The sequence below is a fragment of the Lepisma saccharinum genome, chromosome 8 (genome assembly GCF_977018435.1).
Source record: "Lepisma saccharinum chromosome 8, izLepSacc3.1, whole genome shotgun sequence".
Lineage (NCBI taxonomy): Eukaryota > Metazoa > Arthropoda > Insecta > Zygentoma > Lepismatidae > Lepisma > Lepisma saccharinum.
The window spans coordinates 18491999-18511024 of NC_139236.1; the positions used below are offsets into that span (position 1 = coordinate 18491999).

Here is a 19026-nt window from a genome sequence, read left to right on the forward strand (position 1 = left end):
CCAAAATACGAGTAAAGGTTACAGTGCATTAATTGAAGTAAATTGTTTTTAAACTAATGTGTGGTTGATAAAAATGGATCTTTAGTTTATTATGAATGTTATTAGAGCCACACATTTTTGGTAAATAAAGAGTAACATTTTGGTACAAGAGCAGACTCAATTTTGGGTTCAAAAGTGGTAAATAAAATAAAATTTCGGTCTCATAACGGTAAAAAATCTGATCAAAGCAGTATATAAAATGACTTTCCAATGTGAATATAATCCTAAATTTGATTTAAAAACTGCACTTATTACTAGGGGACAGATTTTTGCATATTTGCATGTTTTTTACCTTTGGTAAATTCATATGCTTTCAACGAATTCATTCATTTCGCTTGATTGGGAACAATCTGACAGTGTTTTATAGTGCATATAAATACATATTTGAGACAGTGCATATTTGAGCTTAGGTGCATGTTTCTTGCCAACATTGGAAGTAATTTACTGTAATCATTTATTTTAAGTGTGTGTCTTCTATCTTATTGTCCTTTGTGTCAAGAGCAACCTATATCACCCTAGTTGGTTCAAAGACATCCTGTAACAGGAAACTACAGTTGTTGCAAAGAATGAGAAAACCACCCTCCCACCAATTACCGACATAAAGAATAAATAAGTCACAGTTCCAGGCTCCAGTGACAGCAGAGTGGCATTATTTCTTTGGTAGCTCTTGATACGTTATCTTCATAAATCTATGAGAGTGCCTGTGTAGAGTGGTACTTGTTTGAGGAGGGGATAGTGTGTTTTTGCCTTCCGGTTGCAACTGTTCATACATTGCGGGGATGCTCTATATATATGTTTATGCTTTGAAAGAAATTACTGGACCATCCCCTCCAGACTGGGAAATATTTAAAATACTAGTGTGATATTCTTCATCCAGTGTAAGGGGCCTTCCCGATGGTGCAGTGGTAGCATTGTCACCTTGTAATGAAGGGGTCCCGGGTTCGATACCCAGTGGAAGCACATAGTGGTTTGGATTTTACTTTAAACTGTAGGTCCAGTCCCAATTACCTTTACTGTGCATAAAGTGGACTTAAAACACCAACTCAATCAATGAATCATCCAGTGTAAGAATGAAGTAAATATAAACAAATCAGCCTGAAAAGGGAAAAACTAAACTTACGATCTGTTTGCACCCAATGCATATTCTAGGACACATTAAACAGCACAGCGTCGCACTCGATTATCATTCAGGTTTGGAATTGGATTTCACTTTAAACTGTAAATTTAGTCCCGATTAGCCCAGCGGCATAAAATGAACTCAAAACAAGCTTTACGAAAGCTGCGCATTTTCAGATATCAAAATGAGAGATCATTATTTACTTTCAAGTTAATCGACGATTTAATGTTGGATTTAGGAATATTCTCGATATCAAGCACCCCCTCCTCCAAAAGTTTTCCCCTTGAATAATGTTTTTTTTTCTAATCGGTCTCTGCATCCATTCCTGCATTGAGTTGCACGTGAATGTTTTGAAGAATAAGCGGTGATGATATTGTCTGCCTTTCCTCCCAACACTGCTCTGAGTGTTCACGCTCAGTTCAAGTTTATTCTTGTGTGAGATGCAAAATAAAGTTTACAGTTTTGCTTATGACAACGCGCAGAACATGAAGTTGTTTTAACTCTTTTTTTTCTTTCTGGAGATCGAATTTCGTTATCTTCAAATCAGAACAGCTTTATGAGATTCAAAAAAATGACTTTTTCTATCTCTCTGGATGAGTCATTGCTGTTATCGGCAAGCAACAGCTTTGTTGGCGAAACACTGGCCCCAGATGCAGCGTAAAAACAAGGAGACTAGCTGGAAGTTCGAGTAACAGGTGTGCGAAGAGAAAATCTTCGGCATTTTAAAGGTAACGTAACTGTCGAAGAGGGAACTTTTATCAGCATCGTGAAGAAGAAGGAAATGACCCTTGCATTACGTTTTATCATGCAACAGACAATAATAGGGCAATATTTCCTATGCAGACAACAGCATTAAAAAAAATAATAAGACCTGAATTCTGCAATTATCACATTGTCGTGCACACCAGTGGCTGAGAATGAGCTGGGAAGGGGGTCACTTTTTTGTTTTTAATTGTCCTTTTTTTTTTGTCAAGAATGTATCCAGAATTGGTTGCCCCATTTTAGACGTCAAAGGAAAGGAGAAGGGGTCCACTTCCACCCGTGCCTGTAATCAGCCCGTGTGCACACACGAGCAAGAAAATAATGGCTGAAACGATCAGCATCACCCCCTTCCCCCCTGCCCTTACACGTTTCCTGACAGGCAAAGGGAGAGAAGTCACTGCCATCGGAACACTTTTTTTGGCAAATGTTATGAAAATGGATGTAGTGGGAAATAGGAGTTATGTAAGATCGAAGTAAACTTTTGCGGAAACCTGGATGACAACACATTAAGCAGTTTGACGATCTTTAGTTGGCCTATGTAGCTTTGATTATCTCTAACAGTTTCACTTTTTTATGAAGTGTTACAGGGAACAAAGAGCATGTTTTGAATGAAAGCGGTTACTGGAAATTGTCGGCTATAAGGCCAAGAGTTTCTCACTCACGGGAACCTACTGAACTCGAGGTTACAGCTGGACAGATGGGGTGAGACTTCCAGGCACCATATGTCTGTATTTTGGAACATTCCTGTGATCTTACACCTCTAATTTCTCAAGGTGGTTTATTTATCGAAGAAAGAGCTTGATCTCCGTTACACATTGACAAAGACTGCAAGTCCAGCAGTCATTTCAGACTGCTTCCCCTCCCCCTCCCCCTTCCCGGTGCGACTTGTCAGCAGCTCTTAGGACAAGGAAACAAGTCAAGGTCGATTTAACCCTTAACCGGGCAGACACTGTTGCTTGTATTTTCTATCAGATACTCCAAACGATATAACCTGCGAACATGATATTTTTTTACTTCGTTTGTGTGTCTCTTTTTTCTCATTTCACAATATTTGACTTTGTTTGATAAAGAAGGTCAAGTGTCAAAAAATATTTTCCATTTCAAGCAAGCGCTGTCTGTCTGTCACAAAGTTTGTATGTAATGGAGGGTATTTTCACTGTTGTTTAACTGTTAATATTTAGTACATGATAATTCTGTTGTTTGAAGCAAAAACCTATAATATGCAACTATAGTGGAACCGCAAGCAAAAAAACCTGCGCAGAAGCACATCGCGCCGGCGGGTGCGGGAAAGGGCAGGGGGAAGGAACATTCAGCCGGCTCACGTCAGCGTTGCCAGGCCTATTGATTTCTCGGGAGAATTCCTTAATAAACTATTGCTATGGAACCTCCAATGGCCAGCTCAAAAACACGTTTCCTGCTAATCTTACTTGAACATGGAGGGGAGAGGTAGAGTGGAACTCCACTCAGCCGTGAAAAGTGCTGTTTGAACTGTGAAATTATGTCAAACGCTACTCAATTGTGCTAGGAAATTATTTTATTACTTTTACCGCTTTTACTACATTACTATTTTTAGATGGCTGTATTTTATCCCACCCTAAACTCTATTTCAATTTTAGTTATTTTACGTCGCTTTTGTGCCTCTACGGGTAAGTACGACAATGTGGATAAATAAAAAAAACTGTTGAAATGGATGAAGTGACACAAACACAGTGAAACGTCCTTGCCTTACGAGGTAGAAACACTGACTTCGTAGCGTGGGCAAATTATGATATACATGTATGTGTTTGTGGGTGTGTGTGTGTATTTCTAGCAGATGGGGAGGATGGGTGGCACCCTAGCATAAGCGTTGCTTGAATTATTGAGGAAGACATGCTGTCTAATTCACCAAATATATTTCACATACGTAATGCATTTTTCATTATGGCGCAGGTCGCGTGCCCACCCCTATCGATAGCTGTACACCGAACACCAGCAGAAGGCAAATTGATTTGTTATTGTTAGCATTCGACTTTAAGATTGTGGAAAATCGCTGACAACGAAAGGCGGCACGTTAGCTTCATCTGTGAACACAACTTTCTACCATTTCCTGTCATAAAAATTCCTGGCGATAATAGAGGCATCCCAACCCCTTGTGTCGATGCTGAGAAAGGGCAAATTTGAGGGTGTTTTCCACGCACCCTCTAACCGGAAAATGCGGAAGAGATGAGAGATGTTGGTCGGTTCCTTCGGGCGGTTTACTTTCTTTTGTTTGAAACATGTCCACTCCTGAAATGGAGATCTTCGGTATATTTTCGCCAAACACAGGGTGATGGGTTTAGCACCATTGTTACAAAAGTATCTGTGACGTTTACACCGTAAACAATGAGTGCCACTCCCCTTGCCACCCCCCCCCCCCCCAGTGCGCACAACTATGCCGCCCCTTCCCCCCAAGAACGTCGTTCATCCGCTTCTATTAGATCATCGGATTTTGTAGCAGAACTTCTGGTTTCCAAGGAACAATCTCCCGAATTTTTCAAATCTGACCTGGCAACACTGCCCCGAACACCGATAACGGCAGGGAAGTTGCGCGAACGCTTTGGACGGAAGGTTTTTTTCCTTGTGGTCGAGCTATAGTCATAATTTTTTGCTTTGTAAACAGTGTTTATCCATAAAAATACAAATGACAGAAATGGAATAGTTTCCACTAACCATGTTGAGCAATTATATTATCTAACTATGCTAGAAATATGGGTCTATAGGTCAAATCTTTGATGTTGTAGCAGTGACATGCCCCCAGAAAATGGGAGGGTATTGGTGCAGTCATAAAGGATATATAGATTGAAGTACAATTTTTAGGACACCATTTCAAAATTTATAGTGCATATTTTGCATGTTCTTAATGTATATTTCCATGCATTTTTTTTCTTTTTTATAGTACATATAAATCCGCCCCCTACTTATTACTCAAAATAAACATATACCCTTTGACACATTTATGTAGTTACCAGAGTACCGTATTAAGTTTATTCATGTATAAACGATGCTTACCTATTCTAAAATGTTGAAACAAACATGCATTTTTCAGTTTGCTTAATTTACATTAAAAGTGATAAATATTATTCATGTTCATATTATTTATAATCCAATAATTATAAAATAGACTAATGTGAAGATTCCAACATCAGTCGCTCAGCTTATAGTTTACACGCTTTTAACCCTTGCTTACCCATGCTATACAAGAAACTTGGGGAGGGGGGATTCTTATCACTGCAATTTAGTAAATCATTTTGTTATTGAATCAACACTTCCTTTGTTGTTTATATTTGTAATAAAAAGCAATAACCAATTATTACTTGTGTGTCACACACATATTTTATCACTAATAAAAGAAAAAAATGCTTTTTTGTTTATGTAGCTGCAGTTATATAGTAATTATAATATTTTCTAGGAATGGGACCGATTAATCGGTACTCTATCGGTATCGGCCGATATAGGCATATCGGTTTATCGGTAAAATTACCGATTATTTTACCGATCCGATATATCGATAAATATCTTATAATTTAGTGCAAAATTCTAACATTTTGTTGTAATTTTTATGGATAATCTCCATGCCCTTCTTTCTAAAAAGATAAATGTCTAAATATTCAACTTCTTTTGCACTGCAGTCACCTTGAAACATGCATTTGTTAAGGAGATCAATGATCATTTCAGGTTCTTCAAGGACCATTTCTAATTTTATATCGGATCGGTAGAATATCGGTTATCGGTAAATTTTATATCGGTACTTTATCGGTATCGGCCAAAATTTCATATCGGCCCATCTCTAATATTTTCAAAAAATTCAAAACACATCATTTTATTGTGTGATGTGCAGTGTTCATTTTTAATGTTGTTGACTTTTAGACAATTCATAAGTAAGAAATGTGTAACTTTTGTCTTCAGTTAAATTGACTCACTCTTATATTAGATATGGTACTGATTAATTAGTACTTCATTGGCATTGGTCAATGTAGGGATATCAAGTGTATCGCCATCTGTTAAAATTTCATATCCATTTACCGTTAAACAAATTCTATAATCCATCGTATTCACATCAAATTTGTACTCTGAATAATATTTGCTAGTTAGAAGTTCAGGCATAAAATTTTGTCATACGATGTTTAATGTTGAATGAAAAGTAAAAAGAGAACTGGAATTCATACCAAAGATTTACTAACAAGTTAATTTTTATTAGGTCTTCCTCCTTTATCAGAAGATCAATTGGAACATGTGATAGAGGAACTGGAAATCCGATGCTGGGAGAAGATTCAGACCATTGTAAAAACAGAAGAAGGACTGGGGATAGAATATGATGAAAATGTTATTTGTGATGTTTGTAGATCTGTAAGTATAACATTATATTATTAATAGTATTTGAACATTTTGTAATTCTTCAGAACATATTGTACAGTTTTCATATTCAAGTTACATGTAGCATGACAGATTTTTTTCACATGATTCGTTGTTATTCGAAAAGTTTATATTTTGTCTTTAGTTCATGCATATAGTATTTAATATCTTGATAATTCTCTGAAATTATCACAGCATGTAAATGAAAAAGCCTGTCGTTAAAAATATGTAGACTATACGGGTATTTTCTAAAGCTTTTTGTTTATACTTGGACCCGAAAAGTAAATTTTATGAGAAATTTCACACCACGGTAGCAAGACAAGATATTATTGACATAAGATAAGCGACACCTTTACCTCCAACAGCACACACCACCTACTATCTATCCCCTCTTGCCTGAAAAAGATATATATATTTTCACTGTGCATGAATGACAAACAAGATCTAGGAAAAATTGATCTGCTTTGAGTGACACAAATGATAGTGGTATGTGTGCAACTTGTTATGTCACTGAAATGTGAGAAGTTAGATTTTTTTTTGGACTGACGAATCACTCGGATGTTAGGCAACGTGTAATTTATCACTTTGGTGTGAAATCTCCTTACATTCCATCAGGGTTTCACTATGGTTTCATTTAAAATTATAATATATTTCAACATTCCGCTATGATCTAGATTGATCTAGTTGATCTAGAGCAGTGGTTCCCAACCTTTTTGACTTGTGGAGCCATTTTTAGAATCAATTTCTATGGTGGAGCCCCTAGGCCTACCATACCCTATGTCTTACAAGTTTATGGTGTTTAGAAGTAATGTTACGAAGCAGAGGAAGAGTGGGTAGATAGTAAAGGAATGTAAAGTAAAGATATATATAAACAATTGGGGAATTAACATTTTTATGAAACTCTATTTTTAGTTCGCTGTGAGATGTCAAATCTATGAGGACCTAGTGTTCCACTGAGTTTAAGCTGAGTGGTTTTTTGTTCTGAAGCCATTCAGTTCCCATTTAAAGTCATCAAGCACCTTCTCTTGTGCTGTTGCAAAATAATGTTCAAACGAGTCTTTCAAAGCTTCAAGATGCGCCTGAATATTTTTCTGTATTTTCTCTTGAGCATAGATGTTATTTTCATTGAAGAAGCTTTTTGTAAGAATGAAGCAATCAATATCTTCCTTTTCCACGCATTCCAACCAATACATAAGTTTCCTCTTAAAAGAAGACACCTCGGTGTTTACATCAAAAACTGGCAGTTTTTCCTTGCAATGATAGATTAATTTCGTTCATTTTGCTAAAAATGTCCTCCAAATTTGCCACTTTGCACACCCAGTCTTCATCATTTAAAACCGTCGTCAATAGAGCATTATGGCCCATCAAAAGTGCTGCTACCTCTGCATGCAGTTCCATAAAATGTGTCAACTCTTTTCCCAGAGACAACCACCTTACTTCCGTGTGCAGCAGGAGGGACTAATGGTGGCTTCCCATATCTTCACACATTACTTTGAAGAGCCTGCTTTTAAGAGGTCATGATTTTATACACTTTATTATTTTTATGGCATCATTTAACACTATTATTAGCTCAGAAGGAATTTTTCTCAAGGCTGGCACGTGTCTATAAAGAATGCAATGTCTGCTGCTACAGTTCTTTGCCTATTCTTTAATTTTGGCAACGGCTCCAGCATTGTGACCCATCATTGCCTTTGCACCATGAGCAAAGAGGAAGGTCCACCTGATAGCTTTGTAAGAAAACGTAATGAGCAAATACCATTAAAACTGCCAACCTGGCAACATCAGTCGATTCATGGATTCCATATCACTGATTCATCTAACAATGGTGTTATTTGACAAAGGAATGTTGGAGACTAGCTAAACAGCTTTTTCATCAAGCAAACACTTGACAATATCGATTGTACAAGGTTTAAGAAGAGTCTCTGCAATGGTATGAGTTTCTCCAGCTCGACCTACACTTCGAAGTACCTGTTTGAAGCCAGCGATCCATGCCTAATCACACAGGAATATGAGAAATTCATCTTGGCAAATTTCCGTTCAGAATGGAATTTCTTGTTTTCTTATTTTGATTCTACTTTTTGTTTGCTAATCTTTAATTTCTTTCAATTTTTATTTATTTTCCTGAAGCGGCCGCGGAGCCCCTGGGAAGTGCACGCGAAGCCTTTAGGGCTCTGGGGAACACAGGTTGGGAACCGCTGATCTAGAGATATTTTATGAGTTTCGCACTCCCTCCCTTTTTATGCTATTCATCAGAAAACGATGAAATAAATGGTATGCAATGGAACCTAGATTTTACATTTTTCAGGAGATCAAGCTGAAAAAACTTAAAATGCAGGAAAATATAAAATCGGGGTTCCACTGTAATTTTAAAGTTGCAGGTGTAGTATAACCTGGATGTTACGTTTCCCTGTTTTACATTTTCCTGCATTATGCATGGTCCCAATAGAGAAAAATGCTATAAAATTTTCCTGGATTTACGTTTTCCTGCATTTTAAGTACTTTCAAGTTGGTCCCCTGAAAAACGTAAAAACAAGGTTCCACTGTAATTGTTAGTGAGGAGTAAATTGCTGTTATTTGGAACTTAATGAAAATACATTGAAATTCCTACAACTTACATCCTGACTTGCTAAAACAACTCTGCATAGATTGCCTCTTAATTTTTAACATTGCCTGCTTGTCTTTGGGGGAAAAAATGTAAAATCAGGCCTCCCACTGATCTGGAAATCCTAGAAAAGTCAGGGAAAACAACATGGGAGTGAAAATGCCAGGGAATTTTGAAAGTATATCAAAAAATATGTATGTCTGGAAAAATCTAGCGTGTTTTGTAATTGCGTGGTCTTGAAATTGAATGAAAATTGCCTTAAAAACCTGCAAATTAGGGAATTGGTTTTGTCAGAATGAGTGGACACCCAGAAATTATAAAAAATGTTAGTGAATGTTTTAATTACTTGTGAGCCAGTATCACTTTGAAATGAAACTCTTACAGGTTCCCTCCCATCTATACCATTATTTCAATATTGCAATGATTTAAAGGAGTTCAAAATACAGTGGAACCTTGATTATACATATTTCAAGGGACTTTCATTATAGGAATTTAGAAAATGTGTAATCAAGGAAAATATCTGCAACATTTTCCTCCATTGGGAACCAGCAAAGAAAAATGTATAAATTGGGAAGATTTAAAATCTGGGAATATAATATCAGGGTTCCACATTATAATTATATGTAATTATTCCAAATCAGTCCACCAGGGTTTTATTCCTAAATATGTGCAATTTCATATATTGTCATTAATCTGACAAACAGGCATAAGCATATTTTTTCTGTATATAGAGCAAGGCAGAAATTACTGAAATTGCTCTTAAGCCTGTACATCAGATATGCAAGAATGGGTGATAAGCAGGATATCTATTTAGCTGTGATTCAGTCACAAAAGACATTGTTGGACTATTGTTTGGGTCTTGATGAAAATATTTATTTTATTTATTGCTATTAAAATAATTGCAATTTGCTCTTTACTCATAAATATGTCATGATTTTTCTTGTATGTACGAATTGCTTCCATTGTAGAATTATTTCTCTTGTAGTCTACGGTTATTACATGCCAAATCTCACAGCCTCCGACCTCACCATTTCTGAATTGCATGAAAATGTGAGAGTCAGTAGTATTTGAGGAAACAATAATATTTGCACAATGACAGCCAACAGCAATGCATACTTTTTGTGTAGCAGGGTTGCAAACTTAGGGAAAAAGTAAAAAATTTGACACACGGGGCCGAAGGAAAAAAAATCATAACTGTTGTTGCAGTTAAGCTAGAATCTTCATGTTGGGCTCATTTTGAAGCTAAAAGATTGTTTTTTTTTAATAAAAAATAAACTTCTTTACCTTCAATCAAATTTTTATGTCAATGTCTAATCATATGACCTTTGACCTTGAAAATTTTCAAAACTGTATTTTTGAAATTTTTGAAACTAATACGTATAGTTTAGTATTAAGATGTTGTCTATAAGTAACAGAAATATCATTGTGGGATGGCATTGGGAACAGGAGCTACTGAAATTTATAAACTTAACGAAAAAGTGTTACTGTTCATTGACTGAGATACAAACACTGGGAAGGATGAACATGTTTACATTTTAGAAAAGTACACAATAATAATAACAAATAACATTATGTATAGTGCAGATTAGTGGCATTTCCTATTCCTCATCTTCTGTCCTGAGGTCTTAGTGTCTGAAGCTGGGATCTTATATGTCCGTCCAGTTTCAGTTCTTGGATGTACACTAGTCAGAACATCCTGGATGGGAATTCTTCTTATGTCTGGATTTTGGGGATATACATGTGATGGAGAAGGACCATGTGGATGAAGAAAACTGATAACAACCTCATATGAACTTTCACAAACATCGACAACACATCCCAACCACCATGCATGATCATGAACACACGTCACAAAACCACGAACTTCATCCAAAGGGCGACACTGGTGTGGTGTTTTTAACTTCTTATGTCTGTAGAAAACCTTTTCATAACAATTTCTTCTGGTGTCACAGGTATTCCTGGATTCAAACTTATCCCAGGTTTAGGATTTGGTGATAACATTACTCCACATTCCCTCACTAGCTTTTTTGATGTTGCACTTGGGAATGTATAGTCAAGATTTGCACTTTAGCATTTCTTTCTGTACATTTTTCAAACTTTTCTTTCAACTGCTCCAATATTTTTCCATCAGTACTTTTGTTTTCTGCAACCTGCTCTTCTGCTGCTGGTATTTGGAATATCTTGCTTTTCCTATAACCTGTTGATTTAATTTTTTTCTGTTTTATGGGTGATTCTCCAACACTTTGTAAGCTTTCATTTAATGCCTGAATGTGGAACTTCTCCACTTCCTCATCACTACCATTATCACTTTCTCTTTGTTCTCTAACCATTGTGTCTTCACCACTCACTCTGTTGCTGGTTCTGATTGGAATTTGTTTTCTACAAGCATCACACATCTTGTTCCAATCTGCAGGTGTGGCAGCTTTTCTACCATCCATGGGATAACATTTCTTAATAGTTTTTTTGCTACTGGTATGTCCCTCAATATCAAAGGGGTTACAGCACTGTGTAGGTACATAATAGTGCTTATCCATTGTAATCTACTGCAAACAGATCCACACACACACTTACAAGACAAAATGTTAATAAGCATACTGGCACAGGACACCTCTCACTGCTTGAAAGATTGTATAGCTGCACTGAGAACAAAGCACGTCTGAACTTGCTTCTTGTATACCTTCAGTGCAACAACCACCTAAGTCCACTGCACCAGTGGACAGTAACTATCATAGCTCCTGTTCCCAATGCCATCCCACAATGATATTTCTGTCACTTATAGACTAACATCTTAATGCACCATATGTATTAGTTTCAAAAATTTTAAAAATACAGTTTTTGAAAATTTTCAAGGTCGAAGGTCATATGATATGACCTTGACATAAAAATTTGATTGAAGGTAAAGAAGTTTATTTTTTATTAAAAGAACAATCCTTTAGCTTTAAAATGAGCCCAACATGAAGATTCTAGCTGACCTGCAACAACAGGTATGATTTTTTTCTTTGGCTCAGTGTGTGAAATTTTTCACTTTTTCCCTAAGTTGGCAATCCTGGTACATGAAAAGTATGCATCACTGTTGGCTGTTGTTGTGCAAATATTCCTTGCTCCTCAAGTACTAACTCTTGAGAGTTTCATGAAAGTCGGAGATGGTGAGGTCAAAAATTCCATATTTTTTTTTTGAGTGATTTGGCATGCATAAAAACACAGTTTTTCATTGTGACATTTCAGGAGAACACACGCTCCCTTTACCAGACATTTATTTTTAGTTTTGATTAAAGATACAGTTATAACTTTTGTGTTTTTATGCTTGTATTAACCGTAGACTACAAGAGAAATAAATGTGTCATGATTGTAGAAATTTTGTTTAGAATACATAATATATGTTATATTAGATGCAATTATTTTTATTGAAACACCCCTGTACACATGCACATTTTGTTCTTTTCATACAACCAACACACGTAATCAACCTAATTTTACAGTTATTTGATGATTATTATTATTGTATTTTTGTTATCATTCTTATTGCAGCCGGATTCTGAAGAGGGAAATGAAATGGTGTTTTGTGACTCTTGCAATATTTGTGTGCATCAAGCATGTTACGGGATCACAACTATCCCTTCTGGTTCGTGGTTGTGTAGGACTTGTGCTCTCGGGTTGAGGCCAGAATGTGTGTTGTGTCCAAACAAAGGTGGAGCAATGAAGTGTACAAGATCAGGACAGAAGTGGGCTCATGTGAGTTGTGCGTTATGGATACCTGAAGTGAGCATAGGATGTGTAGAAAGAATGGAGCCGATCACGAAAATTTCCAGCATTCCAGTAAGTATATCCATAGTACTAATCATATTGAGAAAGAATAATGTCAGTTTCAAAATAGGTTACCATATTTGCTGAAGTACCCTGTGCACTGTACCATTAAACCATTACATACAAAGGTAAATATTGAAAACATAAAATGAAAAGTACAAAATTACAAGAAAAGGGAAAAAGGGGTGAGAGACGAGTTTCTTTTTCACCAGGGCATGCTTGTCCTACAGCTGGAGAATGAAAGTGTTCAGGAAATTCACCTGTTGGTTGAGAGTGGACCGCATGCTGATTACATGCCATGGGAGAAAGGCGGCATCAGCAGATAATTGTGCATCATTTGTTTTTAATGTCTCTGACCAGTTTATCTTTGTACTTGGGAACACGCAGCTCATAAGATCATGTCATGGTGGGAGATTCCGGGTACTGGGGTTTGTCCGTGATGTGTTGGAGAAAGGTTTAAGTCAATCCATGATTTGGAGGGCGGAGTGTGGTGAGTTAGGCCGAGAGGACAGATGGAGAGGTTCAGAGCATGTTTAGATATGCAGCCTGCATTGTAGGTTCACGTTGTTGAAAATAATAGGAAATAACAAAAATGTTTGAACAATAGAAGGTTCAGTTAATGAAAAAGTACAGTTCCTGATTAATATTTTATGTGTATTATTATTAGAGGCATGCATATTTAGTTTTTGACGAAAACACAAAATGTGAAATAACACATTGTAATGTTAATTTTTCATCTTTCTGAAAGGTGTGAGGTGCATTTTCCTACCTTGTTTTGTCACAAAATGCTGCAAAATACAAAATAGACTCTTAAACACAAAATTTAGAGTTTATTTACAGACACGACACTTTCTGAAGTCAGAATTATCCTGTGAGTTATGCAATTCACGGAAACTTGATTAATCCTGCTGTTAATATTTGAGATGCAAAAATGGACCCCTTTATACAGAAATAAACTTAATATTCTGGTAACTACATAAATGTGCTATTAGAAGGGATATGTTTATTTTGTGTAGTAAGTGCAGTTTTTAAATCAAATTTTGGATTATATTCACATTTTTAAAACCAAAATGTCATTTTATATACCACTATAACAGCAAAATTTTCTTCTACTGCTTCTGAACCCGAAATTGACTCTGTTTTCTACCAATTTTTTTTTTATTTACCGAAAATATGAGTAGTAGTGTACATAATTCTTCCGACAACATATTTGTTAAAAACAATGCCAGCGGATCTTCAACTGCGTCTCTTCCGTCGCCTCTTGACCAGCCCTGCTGATGATTCCGAGATGGAATTGAAAGTTTGGAAGAGCCCCCAATTTTTTTTTTATTGTGTTGTAACAAAAAAATGCAATGTTATTTAAAACTGGCTCTGGCATCAAACATATGAATACAAGTTGCATGAAATTCACAGTTAATTACAACAAAGGATTACTTTTCGATGACATGTTGGAAAAAATCCTCATAAAATTGCAATTTTGAGGGAAAAATTTGCAAATTTCATGAAATTGTGAAATTGGTTTACACTGCCAGGCCCAATAATTGCCACTAATAAAATATAACATCCTGTCTCATAGAACAAACATATACCAACAATCCACTAGTTTCACCCACCCACCGTCCTTCAATAATAATAGAGCTGACAGTTAAAAAACAAATAATTTCAATTAGAATAAATTAACCATCTCGTGCTGATAAAGTGTTTCCAAATTTTTTTGTAGCATAAACCTTGTGGATGCAAATAGGTTGATATTTGCAGTTAATCACCATGAAAGAGTGCTCTTTTATGACATGTCACTCGCATCCTGGCATTTTGGAAAAAATAATCCCTTAATAAAAGCATTTTCCAGGGTGAAAATTCAGGAAGTTTTGGAAATAGGGTGTCTCCCATCAGGCTCCATTGCCACTAATCAAAAATGAAAGTCCTGTTTCAAAGCACAAACATGAAACAACCTAACATTTCACTGTCCTCCCTTCTGTGCACACTTGAAAAAACAACTGATTGCAATTAGAGTAAATTAGCTGACAAATGCTGATAAACAGTGTTTTGAAAATTCAGTTGTATGATGGTCCTTGTGGATGCAAATAGATTGAAATTTACAGGTATTCACCAAGAAAGACCACTCTTCAATGCTATCCGCATCCCAAGATTTTGGAAGAAAGCCTGTAAGAATCATTTTTTGCTGAAAAATGCAGAAATTTTGGGAAATTTTGAAAATTGGGCCACCATAGTTGTGACTGTCAAAGAACTAAGAGAAAGAAGAGAATAGCAGTGCAATTATTCTGTTATTCTTGAAGGTTCACATAAACCTCTTTTGGTCAGTGCAAAATAATATAATATGGTTATTTTAAGAGTTTTTTTTTTCCTTCAACGTTTTATCCTGGTTTCAAAGAACTTTCTAAATCTTATACCAAGAGAAACATGTTACTTGACTAGTCAGTAAGCTTGAGAAAGTTCTGGAAAATCAGGACAAAACCTTGCGAAAAATAAGAAACCACTCAAAATAACCATATTATATTATTTTGCATTGCAATTATTACAAACTAAATGCATGCATTTTTAAGAATCAGTTGTATTGTCATTTATCACTTAAAATTACCTGCGGAACATCAAATTACCATTCTTCAAAATAGTTGATTATCTAGTTTTCTCTAAAAGAATCTAAGGATTTTCAGAATTGTAATATTCTTCCCACACTTGCCAATCCCTTATTTGTTGCACAGATTTAATGGGGGAGTCAGTTACAGCAGGCCTCACTTATTGTGCCACTGTTGGAAGCACTTGTACAGTAATAGTGCCACTTCATACAGTGAACATGCAGTGACACTTCTCTTGACAATGCTCTTGCCCTTTCAAAGAACACCCGGGGTTGGTGTATGACCAGTTTCTATTGGTTATTACTAGGGCTCGGATAGTTATCCACTTTAAAAACTCAAAAATATGCACTAAAAAAGTGTAAAATATACACTTAAATATGAACTTTAAAAATGCATTTAATTTATAAATGCTGTATATTACAAACTATGAAGGATTAAATGTCTGGCATTGAATATGCATTATTCTGAATGCTCATTCGCTACTCAGATTTTTTAAATTAATATGGTTCTACGTTAAATGAAAGGCAATACATTACAGATCAAGATCATGATTGCATTTGATAACATCATAATGTCTCAAATTTTCTAACTTGAAACTCCTTCTGTTTTTAGCTAGAATAGCCTTATATTCAGAAAACACATGTTGCACTTTGCAAGATACAAGTGAGCCTCCCCGATGGCTCAGAGGTAGTGTCGCGGCCTTGTAATCAAGGGGTCTCGGGTTTGATTCCCGGTGGAGGTACATAGTGGTTCGGATTCCACTTTAAACTGTAGGTCCAGTCCCGATTAGCCTTACTGTGCATAAAGTGGACTCAAAACACCAACTCAACAACATCAAGATAAAGTGGACTGTATTTTAGGGCAACAAAGTCAGACACATCAAATTCCAGATCATCCGCACGTTGTCCATTTGTACGCGGTGTTGGTTGTGGGTACAACACCATGCACATCAACTTATATTCATACAAATATGCACCTGCATATGAAATATGCATTTTTAGTTAAAAATCATTAAATATGCAATTGCATATGCAATATGCAAAAAGGCATAATTATCCGAGCCCTAGTTATTACCTTCCTGTGCTGAAAATGTTGTCATGTATGAACACTTTCTGTGACCCATATCTCTTAAACATATGCTTTCCTTCATTTCGCTGGTCATATTTCAGATAAATGTTGACTCTGAGAACTCTCCAACCTAAGATTTGTTCCCATGTACGGAACAAAGATATGCAACCCCCCCCCCGCATGCACCCATAACCAGAATTGCATCCTTGCTTCCTCTCGAAAGATCAATACTCCAGGTTGAAGTTTCTAAAAGTGCACCCATATATATTTATTATGCTCTATTCATTGTCTCTTCAAAGCCTGGTCACCAAACAAATATCCCGAGCTGTCTCATACACAGGCTCACCAAGAAACCTACCACTAGAGGCACATATATTTTTGGTAAATAAAAAGGCAAAATTTCGGTACAAAAACTGGGTCAATTTTGGGTTCAAAAGCGGTAAATAAAATAAAATATCGGTGTTATAGCGGTGAAAAAATGGATGAAAAGTGGTATATAAAAAGACATATTGGTTTTAAAATTGTGAAAATAATCCTAAATTTGATTTAAAAACTACACTTATTCCACAGAATTAACATTTCACTTCTAATAGCACATTTATGTAGTTATCAGAGTATTAAGTTTATTTCTGTGTAAAGGAGTCCATTTTTGCTTCTCCAATATTAACAGCAGAATTAATCAATTTTCCGGGAATTGCATAACTCTCAGGATAATTCAGACCTCGGAAGGTGTCGCGTCGGTGAATAAACCCTGAATTTTGTGTTTAAGAGTTAATTTCGCTTTTTGCAGTTCATTTCGCATTATTTCGTGACAAAAGATGGTCACAAAATGCACCTCACACCTTTCAAAAACATGAAAAATTAACACTACATTGTGTTTTTTTTCAAATTTCGTTTTTTCACCAACCCTCCTGTACTTGCCACCTAATATCACCCCTACCTGAACACAATCTGCCACACCCTATGCTCCCTGCTGTCCTATGCTGTCCTTCCATGTTGTCTGCGCACACATTTAACCTTGGCTCATGTGGATTAGCCTGCTTCTGTCCAGTGCTAATATCAGGTGACAGACCAAGGTACTAACTACATGTGACTGATATGACAAGCCCGATGGTCAACCACGGGATTCTTGACATTCTTAGAGGCACATATTTTTGGTAAATAAAAAAGCAAAATATCGGTACAAAAACTGAGTCAATTTCGGGTTCAAAAGCGGTAAATAAAATGAAATATCGGTGTTATAGCGGTGAAAAATTGGATGAAAAGTGGTATATAAAAAGACATTTTGGTTTTAAAATTGTGAATATAATCCTAAATTTGATTTAAAAACTACACTTACTCCACAGAATTAACATTTCACTTCTAATAGCACATTTATGTAGTTATAAGAGTATTAAGTTTATTTCTGTGTAAAGGAGTCCATTTTTGCTTCTCCAATATTAACAGCAGACTTAATCAATTTTCCGGGAATTGCATAACTCACAGGATACTTCAGACTTCAGAAAGTGTCGCGTCGGTATATAAATGGTAAATTTCGTGTTTAAGAGTTAATTTCGCTTTTTGAAGTTCATTTCGCATTATTTCGTGACAAAACATGGTCACAAAATGCATCTCATACCTTTCAAAAACATGAAAAATTAACACTACAATGTGTTTTTTCAAATTTCGTTTTTTCGTCAAAAACGAAATATGCATGCCCCTAGACATTCTAAATTGTGAATCACAACCCAATAGTCAACCATGGGATGCTAGACATTCAAAATTGTAAATCATTATGATACACCCTCATATAATTGTGGGACAACCATCGAAAGTATGAGTTCTCCAAAAATTATAAAATTTTTGATTGTGGCAGGTCCATCACTTACCTTAACTTCATCTTATTTTAAGCCACAAAATTTGTATTGAGGGTTACGTTGTTCTTCACTGCTGCTGATTCTTGGAATATACCTGCAGATCATCAGTTCAGTCGGTGACATTGACAGAGTTTCAGAGAAACCTACACAAGCAGGCGAGATGATTAAGACGAGACATAGCTGTCCAGTTCCTCCCCACTCCCGCTACTTGCTATTTTCACCAAATACAAAGGTCTCTCCAATAAACTGTTCATGTATTTAACTGTCAAAGTATGTGGTGCATTTGTGTTAATAGTTAGAAAATTGTGAATTTCAGTGTGGTTAATTGTTTAGCAATGTCCTACTTATCATCAAAACTGAAATCCTTGATAACAATGAACAACACAGACAGGCAACTTCAAAAAAGGTGCTTCTGTCTTCCAACAGGAAAGTTTTTATGTCAGCCCCTGTGTGTATACAGTGCTAACAAGACATGCTGTCACCACCAGAGTTAGTTCTGACATGGTAGGGTACCTTGATACAGGCTCTTCACTTTTACAATAAAATCTTTTATGCTGTAAAGTCAGTTGTTACCACATTTCCTGCAGTGTGTGAACCTCAAAATACATTCAATAAACCTTGAGTTGAATGTTCCTCAGCACATATTGTGAGTATCTTCAGATGGATTACAGAAGCTGGAAACTCCAGGACTTCCAATGATAGCATCCATTAGCATTATTGAAGATGCAGAAATGACACTGAACACATTGCAGAAACAAGTACACTACAGTCCCGATTAACCGAATCCCGATTAACCAAATTTCCGGTGCT

At 36.2% G+C, this 19026-nt stretch overlaps 1 protein-coding gene across 2 annotated transcripts in view; it reads left to right on the top strand.

Moving 5' to 3' along the window:
* Positions 1–19026, top strand: part of rno (PHD finger protein rhinoceros) — an 84325-nt gene that overhangs the window by 33716 nt on the left and 31583 nt on the right. The window contains exons 8-9 of one of the 2 annotated variants that reach the window (XM_083126319.1): positions 6135–6283; positions 12417–12707. In XM_083126319.1, coding sequence (XP_082982445.1) covers positions 6135–6283; positions 12417–12707 — 440 coding nt within the window. The remainder of the gene's footprint in view (positions 1–6134; positions 6284–12416; positions 12708–19026) is intronic. The other variant, XM_083126320.1, reaches the window with a different exon arrangement.